Raw genomic sequence first — 20455 nt, 5'->3', positions numbered from 1 at the left:
TGCAAAATGTATTCTAAACGCTTTTAGGTTGTTTTTTTAACTCACTTTATGTGTCTTCCACAATGTTATTTCCCTTTCCTACAGTGTCTGTTACAAATGCTCAGGCAGGACCAATTAAGTAAATTATGGGATTAGTTATCTCGCGACTTCTTGGACAGCCAATAGCGATCGTCCTTACGTAGGCGTTGACAAAACTGGGCGCGATTGGGAACTGCTTTCTACAAATCGTCAGAGGACAGGATGCCTTCGCTGACTCTTAGGGGAGTGACAGTGAATTTCCCCTTTTCTCCGTATGAATCTCAGAAGGCATACATGAACAAAGTAATCGAATGTCTTCAGGAGGTAAGAATCGACTGTCATGTGTATGTCTGTTGATGGAAATGGGGGCAATACCGAGTAGTCATGGCTGCTGGGCTTTGGAGTTGACACATTTCTTGCAAGTATCAGCTCGTCTCACAGCTGCTATCCAGGCTAGATGACTTCTTTTGGTAACATCTGATACACGAGCTCCCTCATGATGCTTCCAGGTGGGGAAATAATAAAAAATAGAGCCGATTTTCCAGCTTATTCCCTTCCCGATCGTGCGATTTAACAACCAACAACACATTAAGTGCGAGCCATTGCTGATGCTTTCGCTCCTTCAGCCCTTTGTTTGGCCTGCTAAAATGGCACTTCGGCAGTCACACCCCCTCCCGTGACATCACGCTCCAAAGCCCCATGAAGCCACCATGCTTACCATTTGCCGAAAGACAAGCCGTCTGACGTCTGCTTGTCCAAAATGTAGCTTCACATAATATAATGATAATAATGGGGAAAAAAACATATGACAAAAGAGGCTTCATGTCATTGACCTGTCCTTAGAATTTCTTTACAGTTTCTATGTAATACAATAAATAGCACTCTGCTGACTTGTCTTGGGTTTACCCTGGCTCTTGACAGCTGACAAACAGCTCAAATACCCCCGATGTTTAATCAAGAACTGATTTAAAAATCTGCCTTTTCATGTGTATGAATGATTACAATGTTTTTCAATCATAAAATATTTGCTCTGGCAGTGAAAGCTTACTGAACCTGAACCATCCTTATGTTAGGCTCCCGAGACAGTTTTGCACTAAACATGTGGTTGTGTACTCTCTCTGATAGTTTTTTTCTACTTCTCACCACACTACACATCTGGCCAAAGGTCTGATCAGTTTATGCAATTGCAAGGTGTATATCCACATATCAGCCACAAGTCACAAGAATTTCTACTTCTACAGCGCTGGTCAGAGTTTGATCAAACTTGTACACAATTGTCACCTAATGGATCTTGACACACGCTGTGCTGTTTTATTTATTTATTTATTTTTCACCTTACCTTTTAACTGATCTGTGCAGATATCTGCCCTTTTATGAACCTGATCTGCTAGATATTTCTTTCTGCTAAAAGGGAGATCTTTCTCCACAATGCCAAATCTTTGCTCATAAAAGCGTAGTCTAATACCTGGAAGTCTCTAATATTTTAATGTTGTTACCATCACAATTTGTGTTTTTGGGTTTTCTCCGTTTGTTTTTTATTTTATTTTATTTGATGTATATCTTTACCTGTCTGGTTATTTCAGAAAGTCAATGGGGTTCTGGAGAGCCCAACAGGCACAGGTAAGACTTTGTGCCTGCTGTGTGCCACCCTGGCCTGGAGGGAGAACTTCAAGGACACCATGTCTACCTGTATGATGGCAGAGAGGCTGGGCCAGGAGATGTTTCCAAACACACCTATGTCTTCCTGGGGGACAGCTGACGGTGACAAACCATGTATGTTTGTATCATCTGCAAATCAAGAGTCATTTGTAATTTTACTTGTCAAAGAAGAATAACAGATACATATACAAAAACGCAAAGGATATAAGCTACGAAGACATGCTGTGTGCTTACATCGCTATGCAATAGAAAATGAGCTAGCACTGATTTCTTTATATTTTGATAAATGGTAAATTGACTGCTTCTTCTATAGTGCTTTTCTACTCGTTTTGAGCACTCAAACCACTTTATATTTTGTTAGGAAAATAGGATTTAACGATTCACTCAAACATGTAATGTTTCCAAACATACATGGAAATATTCTACATATTTCAAGACAGCATTTGTACTACTCTAACAAGGTTGTAAGTCAATATTTGGTAGGATGTCCTTCTTCCATTCCCTGTCAAGATGGGTTGTCATCCCCATGTTTCAGCTATGCATTCAAATCGTACAAAGAATGGTTGAGATGTAGGAGGCTGCTCAGCTTGGTGTTCAGGGGCTCCATGAGGTGGTAGCACAGCTAATAGCTGTGGCAGGTGCTCAGTCTCTCGCTTTGGGAAAACAGCTGTTGTAGAAATGTCAATCTGGACAGAAGGCTGATATAGAAGTTTAGAATATACATCATGTTGCAACTTTTGCATATTTATTGCTCAGCTGTTTAATCTGTTCAAACTGTATTGTCTGTGTTCTTTTGGATCATTGCATAAATTCTCAAATTTCTTCAAAGACAGATTTGCGCATATACACTGTTAGTAAATGAGGCCCAATATCCCAGAAGTTTGACTTGATGGTATACTATGTTAAAAAGTGTTCAGTTAATTTTTTTCAGCAACGTATAAAGCCCTAATTGTCTTTTCTTATTGTTGTCAAGCCTACTACACTGATGTCCCCAAGATCATATATGCAACGAGGACACATTCTCAGCTTACACAGGTTATTAATGAGTTAAAGAACACTTCATACAGGTAAGCATTTCTAACTTTTTGATCATGCATGATTGTCTGAATGACAGCTATTCACAATATAAAACAACATTTCTAATAGGTTTTGTGATCATGGTGTAATGAGGACACCAAACCCCTACTGTTAGTATATACTAGGGAGATACAAATTTTAATTACCAGGTTTACAGTATACATTTTAGTATAGCTGAATTTGATCCTGGAATGGTACAATAGCTACCGTTTTTATTTTGTTTTGTTGTGTAATGAGTTCAGTTTCACAAAAAAACACTCAGGCCTGATAACTGAAACCTAATAACAGAATGTATCTGACAAAGTTTAACAGGCTAAAAGATCTCAAAAAGCAACACACAAGTCCCAATTAACCAAATACTACTGGTGCTTTAAAGGGTTATTACATAAGCTATAATCATTTTGAAGTCTTACTGAGTGCAGCACCTTTTGTCTGTTCTGGTTTTTTTGGCTATTTGTGGTAAACCAGTTCTCCCATGTCTCTTTCGATTCAGCCCAAAGGTGTGTGTGATGGGCTCAAGAGAGCAGTTGTGTATTAACCAGGACGTCATGTGTCAGAAGAGCAACCACGTCAAAGTAAGTTATAAAGGCAATATTAGAGATATAAATATAATGGGATGTTTTAACTGCTATGTCTAATGAATTGTTTTAAACACAAAACAGTGAATTTCTTCAAGCTCACTGCTGAAAAAAAGGAGGAAAATCTACTTAAAGTTTGACTACATTCACAAAGAACAAAAATCAGTTGTGCCAACTGTATTCTATTGGACTTCCACTCGAAACAGTAACTTCATCCTTGTTCTGGTCAGCCGCCAACAGTAGCATTATAAAATCAGTTCTCCACCTGCTGCAGGTTCTGGTTGGTGTGGTGCCTTCAGTGTGCATTAGATCTCAGGAACACAAGCACTACTATCGCCCGCTCTAGTTCAAGACGGTGGAGCTTTATTATATCTGAGAGCAAGATGAATTCCTCATTTTTGTGGAAGCAGCTCAATGAAACCAACGGCCACCACACCAGCCCCTTTACATGAATTCCAAATCCTGCTCCTCACATACAAGGTCTTAAATAATCAGGCCCCATCTTATCTTAATGACCTTGTAGTACCATATCACCCTATTAGAGCACTTCGCTCTCGCTCTGCAGGCCTACTTGTTGTTCCTACAGTATTTAAAAGTAGAATGGGAGGCAGAGCCTTCAGTTTTCAGGCCCCTCTTCTGTGGAACCAGCTTCCAGTTTGGATTCAGGAGACGGAGACTATGATCATGCTTAAAACCTTCCTCTTTTCTAAAGCGTATAGTGAGGGCTGGATCAAGTGACCCTGAATCCTCCCTTAGTTATGCTGCAATAGGTGTCTACTGCTTCTACATTTTAAATATTTACAACATTACATCATGACAATTTTCTAATTTTGGTGGGCTCAGGCCATTTGCTAGTAGTTGTCTTTCTACTGCGTGCCAATAGTGCCTCTACCAACTTGTTATACTTGTTCAGTGTCAAACAGGGAAACCTATCCAGGGTAAATTTTCTCAGAGTTTAAAGTAGGCTACTCCTCCACATTCAAACGAGCCAGTTGAGGTGGTTTGGGCATCTTACAAGACCTCACCAGCATGTCAAAAAATAGTTATTACATCTGCAACAAGAGTGTCTCAACCGTGTTTTTCACGTAACAGTCACATGAAGATTCACCTTCCAAGGCCTCCCCCCGCAGGCCCTCTCAGTCCCAAAGGTCAGAGACGGGTCTCCTCTTCTCCAGTGATTTATGGTGCCTGGGTGTGCCAGTCTACATATAACTTGCAATACCTAACTGTGTGTGGAATAAAGCATAAAAGACATATGTGACGCTATCCTTTCTAATGTCTGTATGTGTACTATTAAAAATGAGCCAATGAGCTAGCTGGTGGAAAAAAAATGATAAGTAACGGGTTATGGGTAGATAGTTAGTGATTTTTGTCTTATTGTGGAATCAATTTTTTTGTTTTTCAGGTTCATATGTGCAGAGGAAAAGTTTCCACCAGGTCATGTGTCTACTACAAAAAACTTGAAGGTAATGGTCTAACAGAGTGACTATATCCGTGTAGCATAATAGTCTAGAAAAGCATGTAATTTACCTTTTTTGTTTGTGTTGTACAGACTACATATATCATTCAAATATTATATTATTCAACACTAATAACTTTCTATGTATCGCACAACCTTGGCCTCACGTACTACTGTGAGGAAGTTTGAAGTCCAGGAATGTCCAAAATGTGGATATTAATGAAATGTCTACTGCCTGCTTTTAGTGGCTGTAAAAATTTGAATGAAAATTGTTATGTTGAGAATGTGGTCCATGCATTTGTTACTTCGAGGATAGCAAATTATAATAACTTGTTATGACGCCGTTCTATAACTTATATAAAAATCCCCCATTTGATAGAAAACAGGAAACTTGACACGTGTCATTTTTATACATCTCTCTGTAAATTTTTATCTGCACATATGAATTTGGTTTCTTGTGTATAAAGGACTACTTGTGTTTATATCTGTCTTGCTATAAGAGCTGTGTAACCATCCCAAATTTCTAATTTCTGGGAATATAAAGGTTTAATCTATTCTATTCTATTCCATCAGTGATTTATAGCAATTTATCTTATAAATACTCAATCTTAAGCTTGATCTTCTTTTTTTCTTCTAGAAAAGAGCACTGATAGAGACTTTGTTAGTTCTATCCTTGATGTGGAGGATTTGGTCCAATTTGGCAACAAGCAGAGGTGTGTAATTGATGTGTTCTTTTTTTTTGTAAATTTCTGTTTCACTAATAAGTCTCTGTTCTGCACTTTCTTACTTTGGTAAGAAATAATCAGCATTGGCAGGTGGGTATGTCTCTGTGTGACACCAAAGTATTGTCTTAATAGTAGCTAATGAATCAAATAGTATTTTATTAATCAGTCACTTGATTAGTAGTATCCTCTTTACTTCAGTATAAGATGCTATTTAGCGCTGTCCAGCAAAACCCTTTAAAACTGTAGCCAGTGTGAAACCCCTGTAGGTAATCTATAGATGGGTCACAACTTAAAGTTAAGCTGAACTCTTGATTGGAACAGTGAGGTGACCCAATAAATATGTTACAAAATAGAGGCATTTCATTATAGTGGGTGGAGTGGGTTAAGTGACTTGCAAAATGAATGGGGCTTAACAGATATTTGGTGTTAACCGTTTAGGAATTGCAGCCATTTTTAATGCATCGTCCTCTATTTTTAGCAGTTTAAAAGTAGTTGGATAACTGACTGATAGACAGTTTCATGGCCAGGTAAGGACTGGTCTTTCATCATTTCATGACAAATTAAGCAGAAAAAAGATCTAGAGTTGATCAAAGTGTTGAATTTGTATTTTGTATCAGTTCACTAAAACTTTCAATACAAGGACCAAAGTCATATCAATACAATTGAAGGAGAAACATCATAATGCTGAAAAAACCCAAAGAAATCCATCAGAGGTCGAAAACAAAAATAAATAAGAGTGGTCAAATCAACAATCTAAAAGTACCTGGGTGTACCATAGCCGAAATAATAAAATGGCCACTGACACCTTATATAGGCTACTGATATCAGGACATACGGTGTCCTCACAGTTTATAGAGATCTTCACCCAAACTCCAGCACCCCAACCAATAGAAAGAGGCAAGGTGATTAGTGAGTTCAGGATGAAACCCTCAGCATCCATGAAGACACTAGCAAGATGGGCCACCCGAGATGAGCTGCTTGGGTGACTCAAATACATGATAAGGAATTGTCATGCACAATCCCTCTAGCACACGCACCATTGACATGGCAACTAGCAAAGGCTGGCTTAAAGGACAGCACAGAGGCTCTGATTGTGGCACCACAACAATAGGCCCTAAGCACCACTTCAATAAAGCCAGGAGTCAACCATAGCGCACAGGACCGAAACTGCAGCGTGTGCAATGGCTCCCCGGAGACTATCCAACACACAGTAGCAGGATGTAAGATGTTATATAGGCCTGGCTACACTTAGACCCAGCTATCAGGATGGGTCTGTTTTTGTTTGAAGTTCATGTATTTGATTTCGGATTTGCACATTTTTCCACAGAGTCTGTCCTTACTACCTCTCTCGTTCACTGAAACAAGAAGCAGATGTCATTTTTATGCCATACAACTACCTGCTAGATCCAAAGGTGAGCTCAGTCATCCATCCTCATTACATCTCAGGATGATATATGTGACCATAATTCAGCATTGAAAGAGACTTTAGTGTTATGATTGGCACTGTCATTTCCAATTTCCATGAATCCTAATATTCAACTGCCACTCTCTCGCTCTCTCCGTCTTTCCATTCCCCAGAGCCGTAAGGCACTCAGTATCGACCTGAATGGAGCTGTGGTTATCTTTGACGAGGCTCACAATGTGGTATGGTTATATCTTTCCTTTGTTAAATGTATTCACTAAGTAAACTAAATTAAAGCTTCGAAGACCAGAAGTGACCCACTACTAAGGCTTTCAAATTCATTTTAACTTGTATGCCACATAGAGCCTAAATAAAGACCGCTGGGCTGCTCAAACCCTAAGCACATATTAAAACAAATGCTTCCAGATTTTCCTTTTGTTTTAGTGTAGAGAAATACAAGTACATGCACAAATTCACATTAATGAACTATCCTTTTGCAAGCCAGATATTGAACAGCATAGCTTCACAAAAAAATGCATTTTTTAATAAATCCCATGTCATTACTGTGCATTACAAGTGATTGATTACAGTAGATCTACAATTTCACAAAATGCTCAGTGTACAGTATTTAAACATGAACAAATATTTTCTTTTATTAATTAAAGAACCTAAAAAACATAAATTCAAACTCCTGTATGAAATGTACTCTTGGGCATACTAAAGTACTAATGTCATCATCATGCCATAATAGTTGAAGTGAAATGTATTAAAATTTCCAGTTACTTAAGCTTTACAAACAATTTGTAATAAATAAAACACAATGTGGTGCGATCACTATTATTTATAGGCTGATACATATTCCATTTTCAAACATGAAGAGAACGTTTGCAGACCTTTCAATTTGGGGTAGCAATGTTTATATTATATTAGATTAGATAAAACTTTATTAATCCCTCCGGGAAATTTTACTTCTTTTATTTGCAGGAAAAGACATGTGAAGAATCAACATCATTTGATCTCACTCCCTACGATGTAGCCTCAGCCATTAATGCTGTGGACAGGCTGCTTGTGGAGCAGTCTAAAGAAATCAGCCACAGAGACTCTGTGAATGTAGACTTTCATGGAGAAACCTCCGCTTCTGGTAAGAAAACCTACTTGTCTCAATTTCTCAGGTTATATACATGTTTCTAAAAGAGTTTTCCATGGAATATAGTATAGTTATGTATAAATTTCATGGCATTTTGGGCTACTTGTATACTTGTATAAGTTTGGATTTACTTCTACCTTTTAAGTCTTCACTAACTTTATTAGCCTTAGTTTAGCCTTGGCCTTATTAAATTATTAATAGTAATAATTTTTTGTTGTTTTGTAAAGCAAGTAAAGGATTGTCAGCTGCACGTCTTTTAATATTTTCTTTTTTTGTTTTAGGTTTCAAATTAGGTTTGTCCACCATTGCAAAAATCAAACGTAAGTATTTATTAAAGTATTGCGGAGTCAGTCGTCCTGTTGGTTTGTGACAAGAGTTAATTTTCAAAACTTATTTTCTGCTTTAACAGAGATACTACTGGATCTGGAAGCTGCCATTGATGCCTATGATCCAAGTGATCAAGGCATTACCAAACCTGGAATGTAGGTGACAGCATGGTAGAACAAATAAAGTGTGGTCATAGAATGTCTCTGTAGTTAGTACCTTAACCGTAGTGCGGGTTCTCACTTAAAGCTGCTGAGAGAATGATTCTGAATCTTAACTGTTATAATAAACCTAATAAGCACTGCATGTCTCTATGTTGTGTCTTAGCTTCATCTATGAGGTGTTCGAAAAAGCTAATCTGACCTTCAGCAGCAAGACAGCAGTCTATGAAGCTCTGGAGCACATCATTGGATACCTGGCACAACGTAAGGCATCATATTTTGGCTTAGACACATTATCACATCATTTATCATTTGTAACATTGGCTAGTTTTATTATACCGATCAGTGCAACTAATTAACAAATGACCTGTTTGATGCATGTTTCTCCTCAGAGCCAGGAATATTTCTCAATACTAGTGGACTCCAGAAGCTTTCTGATATCATACAGGTACACTTTGTATGGCTATTAAAGAATTTGGTCAATATTAAACTTTTTTTGGGGGGGGGGATTTTTGTCTTTTTGAGTGAAAATTAATATGCATTGGTCCCATATTATTTGTGTGGCCTAACAGATTTGATTGAGGACAGTCAATAAAATTATAGAATTCATTACTCTTCGTTGTATAAAGAGTAGTTATTTAATCACCTTGTGGCATGTTTGAAGGTTCCCCTTTGTTTTGTTATTTTAGCTGGTATTTTGTGGTGAACCGTCAGAAAAGGAGAAACTACACCAGATGGAAACCAACACGGCTCATTTCAAGGTGTGTTCATTAAGTCAATGGAATTTTTTTTTTTTTTTTTTTTTTGGGGGGGGGGGGGGGATACAATTCGTGTTCATATTGGAACCAGCTAAAAGTAGCATATCTTTGCCACAACTATCACCATTGTTCCGGTATATTAAATTTAAAAAGAAATCTTGGAAATTAAATAACTAATTATGAGCTTCTGTCATTTGTTCGGCTCAGGTTCATATCCATCGGGACACCAGCATTCACTCAAAAAAACATAGTGTTGATATGTGGGCTTCAGGTTCATCAAAAAAGCAAGGTAACGGTGCACAACCTGATGCATTGTTGTGTTACATGGATCCACATTGACAGAATGAATTTTATTAATACCATTTATATATTTCCGCTAGAGTGTGAACCCTGTTAAAAGTTATAGTTTCAATCGTTATTAGTGTATGAAAGATTCGTACTACAGGTAAATGTGATGTGTTTCTCTGGAAATTGCAGGAAATATTCTGAGTTACTGGTGCTTCTCTCCGGCCTTCAGTATGCAAGATCTGGTGAATCAAGGCATTCGCTGCATCATTCTGACAAGTGGTACCCTATCGCCCCTGTCTTCTTTCACATCTGAGATGAGAATGTAAGTTAGCTGTCACTCTGACTGCCCTGCTGCACAATTACATTTTTCCCACACCAGCTTGAGTAGCAACTACTTTAAAATAAAAAAAAATAAAAAAAAACAATCACCTTTATACCTGTTTAGTCTGAACATTGAACAGAAGAATTAAACCCTTTCTACAGTGAACTGCTGTTTGATGTAGAAACTGTTCACTATCTCATAATTTAAATCTTCTGTTCATTATTTGATTTTTCTAGCAATTGAACGATGCTCAACATAAAAGTTAATGATTCATTTTATAGCCAGGAGAACTTGTTTGACATGGTCTATGAATAAATCAGAATGATTCTGACAATACACAGATCTATGTAATCCTCTAACAATTTGTTAGCATCCAAAGGCATTGTCATCTCTGCTATATACAGTGTAGTATATAGCGAGACAAGACGATGAGGCTCCAATTCCATGCAGTGCAAATGACTAACAATAAATATAAGAAGAGTAAGAAACAAATACACACTTTATGACTAAAGTAAAAGGATCAATAACAATTTAAATTTACAAGTTACAGTTGAAAGAGTTAAATTGACCTTGATGGTCAAAGGAGCTTGCAAAGGAAAGCGTCTGGACTTCTTTAAGTTGCTTGAAGACGTTTCACCTCTCATCCGAGAAGCTTCTTCAGTTCTAAGGTCAAATGGTGGAGAGTCCCAGATATAAACCTAGTGGGAGTTTCCCCCCACAGAGGGACAAAAGGACCCCCTGATGATCCTCTAGTCGCCTGAGCCAAGGTGGGAAACTGGGTGTGGGTCCCAATCAGCCAGAGTTTCGGGTGTGTTCATTGTGAAACCTGGCCCCACCTTATCATGCGAATTCCTGAGGTCAGATGGCCCAGGATGTGAGTGGGCGTTAAGGCGTCTGGGAAGGATCTCAAAACTGGATTATAGATGGCAGAGAGTTGGTGTCGTAAACCCCGCCTCTGTTCAAAGATGGTCGCTCACAGTGGACATAGATGGCTTCTTTCACTCCTCTTTCAAACCATCTGTCCTCTCTGTCCAAAATGTGAACATTGGCATCCTCGAAAGAGAATGCCAATTGACCTTGATGTTATTTAAAGTGACGAGTGTAGCAGCTTGTAAATATGGGCAGGATTCTTGAGAGTGGAGTTAGTCAGTATGACACATGCCGATGAATTTGCGGCATTTTATCTTTACATTTTCAAAAAATTCTGTCTAATACATCTAACATATATGGTTTTCTGTAAGTGTAATGCTTTTTGAAAATGTTGTAACCTCCAATTTTTCTGTCCTTCACTGAATAGAAATTCATCATGAAGTATCATATGAAGTAGCATTACTACTAAACTTTTGTTTGCTGCATGGACAGCGGGGTAAACCTAAAACTTGATCACAGTGAGTTTCTGCTCCTCCTCTTACAGAGAATTCCCAGTATGTCTGGAGAACAGCCATGTGATTGAGCGCGACCAGATCTTTGTGGGCGTCATTGCACAAGGCCCAGATGGAGTGCCCTTAAGTTCAGCGTTTGATCGAAGGTCAGTATTCTTTTTTTAGCATATGATTACTTTCTAACAGGTCACTTTGGAAATTTGCAGTTGTTTGAAATGAAATATGTTTTGCCATATGCCTAAATACAAATTAAGGTGCATGGCAAAACTTATAATTTGCTCATTTATTTGCTAGTTTTTCTGACTTCTGGAGTCAATTATCGTTGTGTAACGATATTTTTTTCTCATGTTTTGATTTATTATAAAGTCAAGTTAAATCCTTTTATGTGTATGTAAGACTTTAGTTAATTTTTATATAATACTAATTCAAGAAAACAGTCTTTTCTATGCACTTTGTATTGCAAGATAAGTATTAGAAAGAACACCCCACCAATCATACTGTTTTATATTCTGCACTCCAGATGGATTGAGTGCGTTAAAATATTTTTCATGTTAATTGTGAGGACTGCCTTAACGCGTTTAAGCCTGTTAACGCCAGATTAACGTGTGAACGCTGACAGAACTAATATATACCTACATTGGTTCTGACTGTGAAGTTTTTACTTGATTGCTAAACTCAAACTTTAAATTTCTGTCACAGGTTTGTTCCTGAAAACATGGCATCTTTAGGCAACACTGTTGGTAAGATCACAATATACAGTATTGAAATTGTTTGGTTTTGCTGTTTCTAAGGAGATTTTTTTTTCTTACTGACATCAGCAACACTGTTAACTTAATGCTCTGATCTTCATGGTTATTTCATATTGCTTATTATCTTTTTCATTAAGTGATGACGTACCTGAACCCAGTTTCCGGGCCCAAACTACTCTGCATTTATTGAGGCTGTTGTGTTTTTAACACATTTTAAGGCTTTTATCTTGTTCTATTCAATCTGAACAAGCCCATTTTAAAAAAAAAAAGTTAGCGTCCATCCTTCGGCTGTATGTTGTAATGTTTTTTTTTTTAGAAATCTCTCGATCAGAACATGGCGTACTATGTTTAGGTGGAAACTAGCAAGCTAACTCTCTGCTAACTTTTAACTCTGTTAAATTTCATAAATTCTATTTTCACAGATGCCTGGATTTTAAACTTAATTGTTACCTTGGTTTTGATTGTGATACAGTTTTGTAACCTGTGTTCTTTTCTCAGCCAACCTGAGTCGTCTGGTTCCTCATGGACTCTTAGTATTTTTCCCTTCCTTTCCTTCAATGGAAAAAACATTGGAATTCTGGAGGGTAAGTGTAATTCAGCAGAATCACCTGTGGAAAACCATAAGGGTTTGGGTTTTTTTTTTTTTTTTTTTTTAGCTTTTCTAGTCACTTTTATGTTTTGTGTTCTCTTTCTCCATGAATTATATTTTGTATTGTCTAGCAAATTAGAAATACATTTAATGGAAATTTAATATACAGACAACTCTGCTATTGTTTCCAGTGGATGATGGGCCATGCAGACGAGCTTTTGCAACAGTCGTATACGGATCGAATGGCCCGGAGCAATGGGCCAGACACCCTTCTCAAAGTCCACAAAACTTCTCAAAGTTTTGTGGACTTCTAACTATACCCTTACGTTCACGTGGTCTGTCCAGCATTCTCCCTGGTAACCCTGTCCCGGGTAGTAGGAACTGTTCCTTTGACGTTCTATTACCAGGGGCCTTTTAAATCGCTCTTTGTGTGGCCCCTCAACCAGGACCAGTTTGCCATGGGTGACCCTACCACGGGGCAAATAGCCCCCTCACAATTTAGCCTCTGGGATACCTGGGACATACAAACCCCTCCACAACGATAAGCTGGTGGGGCGGGGAGCCATCAGGGTGCGTAAGGGTACAGTGTGCATATTTTAAAAAATAGTAAAGATATCAAAATATAAATGTAATAATTAAAAGTAAAAAGCCTTTTAACCAGTATGAACTCATTTCTTTCTTTCTTTCTTTTTAAGTGAGGTACTCCACAGTCAATTTAATCATTTATAACAATCTAAGATGTTACTGTATAAAGTAATTTCCTGCGTGTGTATATGTGTTATCACCAGGCTACTGGACATGCAAACCGCATTGAGAAGTTAAAGCCCATGTTTGTTGAACCTACAGAGAAGGGCACCTTTAATGAAGTTAGTATTTATTTATATTTTAGGTGTCTTATCACTCGGCTGTGAACCCCTCTTTAAACATTTCACATCTGAAGAAATATCCTAAGCTTTTTATAGTTATAAAAATCTAAAGATTTGAAAGAAATTGAGCTTCTTTCTGTCTATTCCTAGGTCATTGATGGTTATTACACCAAAGTCAATGATCCCCGATCCAAAGGAGGAGCCTTCTTTGGTGTGTGTCGAGGGAAGGTGAGGAGGCTGTCCATGGACTCTGCAAAAGTCCTACAATGTTTTCTGTTGTCATGTTTCAGCTCCAACTTTTGCTGTATAGTGTGGGTATACAGTTGTGATCAGAAGTTTACATACAATCATCATGATCATGAATGTTCGTACAAATCATCCATCTGTACCATACTTGATAGTTGGTGCAGTGTTGTTAGGTGTTAAGCCCTCACTTTTACTCGTCCAAACACACCTTGTAATTGTGGACAACAACTCGATCATTGTTTTTCTCGGTCCAAAAAACTGTTCTCCAGAAATCATTTGGCTTATCTATGTGGACACCTGCAAATGTTGTAGTTGTTGATATCCTAGAGTCCCCCCCTTCAGAGCATGGTAAAGTAGTGAGTCATTTGAATATCTTGTATTTAATTGAAGTTGTTTGAACTAATGATCTTGGAATTGCAGTTCAGAATGGTTCCAAGAGACCTTCCCAATTTACATAAACTGAGTTCCTTGGACTTTCATGTTGTTCTGAATATTTGTCCTTTTTATGCTTGCAAAGAGAAACTTCCAGCTGTAATAAATCACAATCACTGATGAGTTTAATGGCCTTGACCTCATCAATTTGAAAGACAAAGACCTTATGAAAGATTTAAGTGGATGTCTGTTGATATTTGAGTTTATTATATGCCTTTGACCCTGTGCGATTAATATAAAATCTCAATTAATTTAAAGTAGTGCATCCAATAATGTTCAAGTCATAATAGATGAATGCTGTAAAACCATTTCAACCTGGAAAAAGAGCAGTTGAAAGAAATCATTAGAAGCCCAAAATAATCATGACATTCATACCCATGATGAGTGTTCATAAACTTCTGATCACAATTGTATATGATATTCAAAGGACATGTCATATCTTTGGTACCCTTGTCCTCTTGTGTCAACATCAGGCAATTTTTTTTCTTTTGTTTACAAGTGTATTACCATACAATGTTTTGGGAATGACTGTTCATTTTTGTGACATGAATATCTCTCTTTGTTAACCGTTTTATGCTGTTTTTCCATTTTGCAACCTACCTCTTTTTCTATGATGGCTGTGACTAATTGGATAAACATTTAAGAAAACGTAGATATGGAGTTAGGATTCTCTTTCATTTTAATGTAGGGTTACACAAAAACTTTCTCTCAAAGCTGCTATGTAATTATATCTTCTTGTCTTAGGCGAGCGAGGGTCTGGATTTTGCAGACATGTTTGGTCGGGGTGTCATCATTACTGGCCTTCCTTTCCCTCCAAAAAAAGACCCTCGCGTTGTCCTGAAAATGCAATTTTTGGATGAGATGAATCAAAAGAATTCTGTAGGGCAAAAGGTGAAAGAAAATCAACAAAATTAACTATTGAGGTACACTAAAGGATTGCTTGGTCGTATAACGGTAGTTGGATTTCTGTGTGTGTGTGTGTGTGTGTGTGTGTGTGTGTGTGTGTGTGTGTGTGTGTGTGTGTGTGTATGTGTGTGAACAGTACTTATCAGGGCAAGACTGGTACAGACAGCAGGCTTTCAGAGCTGTGAATCAGGCCATTGGTAGAGTGATTCGTCACAAGGAAGACTATGGAGCGATCTTCTTGTGTGATCAGAGGTCAGATATAGACCACGTTTACTTAATTAAGTAACATCATACAAGAGGGAACATTCTCCACTATACCAGACAGTGTCTCCGAAGCTTCACATTTAAAAAATTCTCAATTAAGTGCTTAGTTCACCTTATTAATTGAAAATGTAAAAAAGTATTCTTAAACTAAAATGAAAAGTTTCCCAACAGATTTAAAAATGCTGATACCCGGGCCATGCTTCCATCATGGGTGAGGTCTTATGTGCGCCTCTATGACACCTTTGGCAATGTCGTCCGTGATGTCTCTCAGTTCTTCAGGACTGCACAAAAAATGGTGGGTAGTCGCACCTGCACAGTTCATACAATGCTGCAAATTCTTTCATTATTCAGTTTTGTTAAGGAACCAGCTAATAGTACTGTTGGTAATCCGGATTTGTGGGTAGGTTTTTTAAGCTCTGAAAAGATAGGAAACTTGAGTTGTGATTTAAAACAAAAAAAATCCAGAGTAGTTAAAAATGTGAATATTTACCTTGAGTATTTTCATTAATGTCTATGGCACTATTTATCTCGCCAAAATATACTTTTAATGAACTTTGATTTCTAGTTTTTTCTGCCAGTTTTTTTATAATAAAGTTAGAGTTATGGGTTTTTGTAACACCATGCCAACCTTTGTTGTCGGATTCTTTTAATAATAAATATCGGCTAACATATCATATCATTGCATGTGCAGTAAAATGTGTAGACGCTTTTATGAAAGTTGTTTGCAGGTCAGTTGGTCAGCTTCTACTGACAGTGTGTGCATTAAACATTTAAGAGGCCTGTGGTTGGGAAGAAGGCTCCAGCACACAACCACGAGACTGAGTGTTCACGAGACACTCAGTCCTCCAGTTCCACTTCTCGCCGCTACTTGCAAACTTCTCACACCCAGAAGGCCAAGGTGTTGGACACATACCTTCCCAGCTTGAAGAGGAGGAGACTCAGTTAGTACAATGGATGTGGTTTGATGTTTTGCTATGTTTCGTTTTAGCATATTAAAGATCAAGGTGTGCTTTTGCTATACCAGATATATTTCACTAGAATGTCTTTACAATTCATTGAGTTTAAATGGAGAAAAACTACATTAGAAACAATGAGTTCAATAATAAATGGTATAAATTGAAGTGACTAAAAGCCAGTTAAACCGAAACCTACAGAAATGCAAATATTAGTTTTAAAATGTACAGCTGCCCCAATGTGAGTCCTTGATTATTTTTTTGTGATCAGATGAGAAGAATGGAGCCAATGACATGGCCAATTTCCTTAATCAGTATGAGGTGCTGCACAATAACAGGAGACCACTCAACTTGCTGGATGCTTTGGAGCAAGCCAGCAATACCATTGAAGAGGACATGCGAGAGCAAAAGGTAGATCATTTTCTGACATTGTCACAGTGTAAGAAGTACTAATTCACATCATGAGTAACAGACAAAGTGTGTGAGTAATTGTGTGTGTGTGTGTCTGTGTGTATGTGTGAGGGGGGATTACTATAGATTTTGAAGAGGATGAAAATTGGAAAGGCAGTTGGTACAAATGACATACCTGTGGAGGTATGGAGATGTATAGGAGGGAGAGCAGTGAAAATTTAACCAGATTGTTTAACATAGTCTTGGAAAGTGAGAGTATCGCTCAGAGAAGAAGGATATTGGTACAGTTATTTAGGATGTGCAGAACTATAGTAACTACAGCAGGATAAAGTAGATGAGATATACCAGCAGCTAAGGAAGATATATATTCTTGGTGCATATATACCAATGTGTTTCAGGTATGCTAAGGCACGAAAACTAGATTTGTTTTTTGCATTGAGTGTTAACAGAGAAGTATGCCAGTATGGTATAACGTTATAACCATTTTCCTAATATTGTGTTGGTTGTCCTTACTTTCCGAAACAGTCCAAAAGACCTCTGAAGGTCGTCTGGGTTATCTGGCACCAATATGTTTGCAGCCAGAGTTGTGTTCCTCAAAACATTTTTGAACGTATTTTACATTATCTTGCTTAGCCATCATGGAATACTATTTCCATGAAAGGGTGTGCATGATCTGCAACAATGTTTATGCAAAATTTACATCTCAAAGTAACATCCAAGTAATGATCATCTTCTACTGTGGCTCCATTGAAAGTGTGCTCACATGCTGCATCTGTTTATGGTTCTCTAGCTGCACCATGCCACACAAAAAGGCATTTGAGAGGGTCATTAATATGACCCAAAAAAATAATTCAATTCTAATTACCTATTATTGGCAGTGGACAGGGCTTAGCATGATCACCCTGACTGGTCTGAAGCTATGTAGCCCCATACTTATATGTGATCCACTCTGTATTCTGACAGATATCTATCAGAATCAACCAAGACTTTTTTAGCAGTTTTAGCCACAGTCGCTTTTTTTGATTAGTACACATAGGCCAGTTTTTACTCATTAGTGAGCCTTGGCCACCCATGACCCTGTCGCTGGTTCACACACTTTCTTTCTTGAACCACTTTTGATAGATACTGACCATTGCAAACTGGAAATTAATATAAACCAAGACAGGTACCATGATGAAGAGAGAATCAATCTTCTTCACTTCAGCTGTTAGGGTTCATAATGTTAAGCCTAATCTGGTATATAGAGAAGGTCAGAAGTATTCGCATTGTGTCTTTTTGGACCTCACATGGTAGCATGCCAAGAAAGGAAATATGGTACTGCAGAAATAAGTCAGAGTAAGAGCCAGATACATGAGTAGGTGTGCAGTAGGAATGACAGATGGGGATCTGATCTGGGCCACTTTTGTTTGCAGTACTAATGGTTGACAGATGAGGTCAGGCAGTAGTCTCCATGGACTGTGATGTTCTCAGACAACATTGTGAATTGTAGTGAGAGATGTAAGCACGTGGAAGACAGTCTTGAGAGCTGGAAGTATACTTAGTTTTTGATTGATTTCTGTACTTGTAAAATAGTGGTAAAAAAGTTTATGCTGCTCAGATTTTGTTTCTTCTAATGTCATTGAAGAAGCTGGGTGTCCCTGAGGATTTGTCTCAAGAACGTAAACCCAGCAGGGCTAAGACATTCCTGGCGGACATGAAGAAGTCCCTGAGTGAGGTCTGCTGTCACCGCATCATACGGGCGCTGCACACCTACAAAAAGACTGATGACCTGAATCACCTGCTGACTGAAACCGCATTTTTAGGCAAAGACACTAATACTCAGAATCTCCTACATGGTAAATCTTCTGCTGTCATAAATTAATAGCTGCAAAAATACCTCACTTGGTTAACACTGAGACTTTAAGAATGACAATATACTCACTGGAGGCATGAGAGTACGCTCTCTCACCTACATCTATGAAGTATACCTGCTTTGCACAGGTCTGAACTCGGAACACGTTTTCTAGATTTACGAGTAGTTCATATTACTCTCTAGGTAAAATGTGTCTAACCAATTCACTTATTTACAAATCCATTAAAGTCATTATCTTTTTTTCAACTCTTTCAAATTGAATGAAATATTTTAAATTATTATTTTTTTAATATTAATTTGTTTATTTAAAATCTCACGCCAGCAAAATAGTTGAAATATGTGCAGAATGCATTGACTTATTGAAACAAGCAGGGATTTTGATTTTCAACTTGGTCATGCACAGTACAAAATTGTAAAAGTTGTGTTTTGTCCAAATGGTAAAGATGAAATGAGCTTTAATTCAAGATGGAGAGAGAACTCTTTATTGTAATTGCACATTCATACCTATCACAATAGTAAAACAAAATAGAAAAATTTCCCACGTCGGCACTACAAACCAGGATAATTGTTAACATGGATTGTTTTTAATAACTGGGTAAAAATCTCTTGCAGTCAGTGATTTCCTAAATTGTCCCATCAACATCACCATATTTAATTTCAGCCTTCATACATGTTGACCATGGCTTGCCCACCTCAACTTGGATGAACTGGCATGTTTGGATACAGTGCAGATCATAGTTGGTCAATATGAATTTCCACTCTTTTCTTAAATTGATTTCTCTACCATAATATGTATACGTAATGAAACTATGTACTGTGGATAGGATCATTGCGTTCTTTGTAGTTTGCCCAGTTTTTCACAATAGCTTAGGAACCCCTCAACCAATGTTACTTTTAAAAAACTGAATATACCTGTATTCATTATCAGACATTTACACAATACTAATAACAATGTCAAAGTCATAATTTCGCACCAATATAACAGTGTGTTAGTGGAATATTGCTAAAACAGTTTGTAGTTGATTGCTATTGCTGCCTTGTGTCACAGGCCTCTACCACTTTGTTCGCCCACACCACAAAAAGAGGTTTGATGAAAATTGCCAGAAGATGGCAAGGCAGGGCTGTGGATACAAACCTGATCACACTCTGTCCAAGGATAGGAAGAATACAGTAATGCTGCAGAACGGTAAGAAACATTATCTGATATTTACTTAGTGCTCTTGTGCGAACAGATCAAGTTAAATTTTAGTTAAATGCCTGCTGTGGATGTCATATTATAGTTTGTGGTGTATCTACTCACAGACAAGTCCAAGTAGTTTGGAGATGACATTTGGGTGGAAGATGTCAGACTGGCGTATCACCTCTTCCAGGATGTCTCCTATTCCAGCAGAGAAGATGACTTGTCATTTGAGGACAACTTTACAAAAATGTTTTCAACGTTCAATAAAATAAACCAGCCATTCAGTGACTCCCGTACCTCAGCTTGGCTTCAGAGTTGTGTTCTTATGAACGTATGTATGTATATGTGGACAGTGATTGTGGAGAAGTGTTCTGGCAAATTGGAAAGACAATTAAAATTACAAAAAGCCAAACAGACAAAAGCTGTCTTGGAATCAACATTCAAAACATGATCACTACTGTATAAAAAAAAAGGTCCATAAATTACAAATGAATATGTTGCTTAACTGTAAACTGTAATCTCAGGTAACAAGGCAATTCAAGTGGCTTTTATTTTAATTTCAACCATGTATAGTGTTACAGTACAGAGTGAAGTGAGACAGCGTTCCTCTGAGACCCTGGTGCTACATACGACATATAACGGACAAACACAGGACTACTAACATCAGTCATAGTAAATGTTCTGTAAGAAAGATTGCCAACTCTAAC

At 37.8% G+C, this 20455-nt stretch overlaps 1 protein-coding gene across 2 annotated transcripts; it reads left to right on the top strand.

Moving 5' to 3' along the window:
• Positions 1-151: 151 nt before the first annotated feature.
• Positions 152-20032, top strand: LOC309695218 (regulator of telomere elongation helicase 1-like). 2 transcript variants are annotated; one of them, XM_082515728.1, is made up of 29 exons: positions 152-342; positions 1602-1791; positions 2651-2744; positions 3248-3329; positions 4738-4798; positions 5429-5504; positions 6844-6928; positions 7095-7160; positions 7903-8059; positions 8347-8385; positions 8475-8547; positions 8717-8814; positions 8943-8998; positions 9240-9311; positions 9516-9597; positions 9786-9918; positions 11333-11446; positions 12000-12040; positions 12548-12633; positions 13427-13504; positions 13655-13732; positions 14927-15073; positions 15225-15340; positions 15524-15647; positions 16128-16293; positions 16577-16716; positions 18341-18518; positions 19617-19754; positions 19871-20032. In XM_082515728.1, the coding sequence occupies exons 1-29, from the start codon at positions 241-243 to the stop codon at positions 19882-19884; spliced, it is 2886 nt and encodes a 961-aa protein (XP_082371854.1). In that variant the 5' UTR covers positions 152-240; the 3' UTR covers positions 19885-20032. The 2 variants fall into 2 exon arrangements, with proteins under 2 accessions (XP_082371854.1, XP_082371853.1); XM_082515727.1 differs by having other exon boundaries at positions 153-342; positions 18341-18551.
• Positions 20033-20455: the final 423 nt, after the last annotated feature.

The sequence above is a fragment of the Aulonocara stuartgranti genome (assembly GCF_965226115.1).
Source record: "Aulonocara stuartgranti genome assembly, chromosome: 19".
In the NCBI taxonomy this organism is placed as follows: domain Eukaryota; kingdom Metazoa; phylum Chordata; class Actinopteri; order Cichliformes; family Cichlidae; genus Aulonocara; species Aulonocara stuartgranti.
The sequence above is the reverse complement of the archived record's forward strand: the minus strand, read 5'-3'. Positions and strand labels throughout refer to the sequence as shown.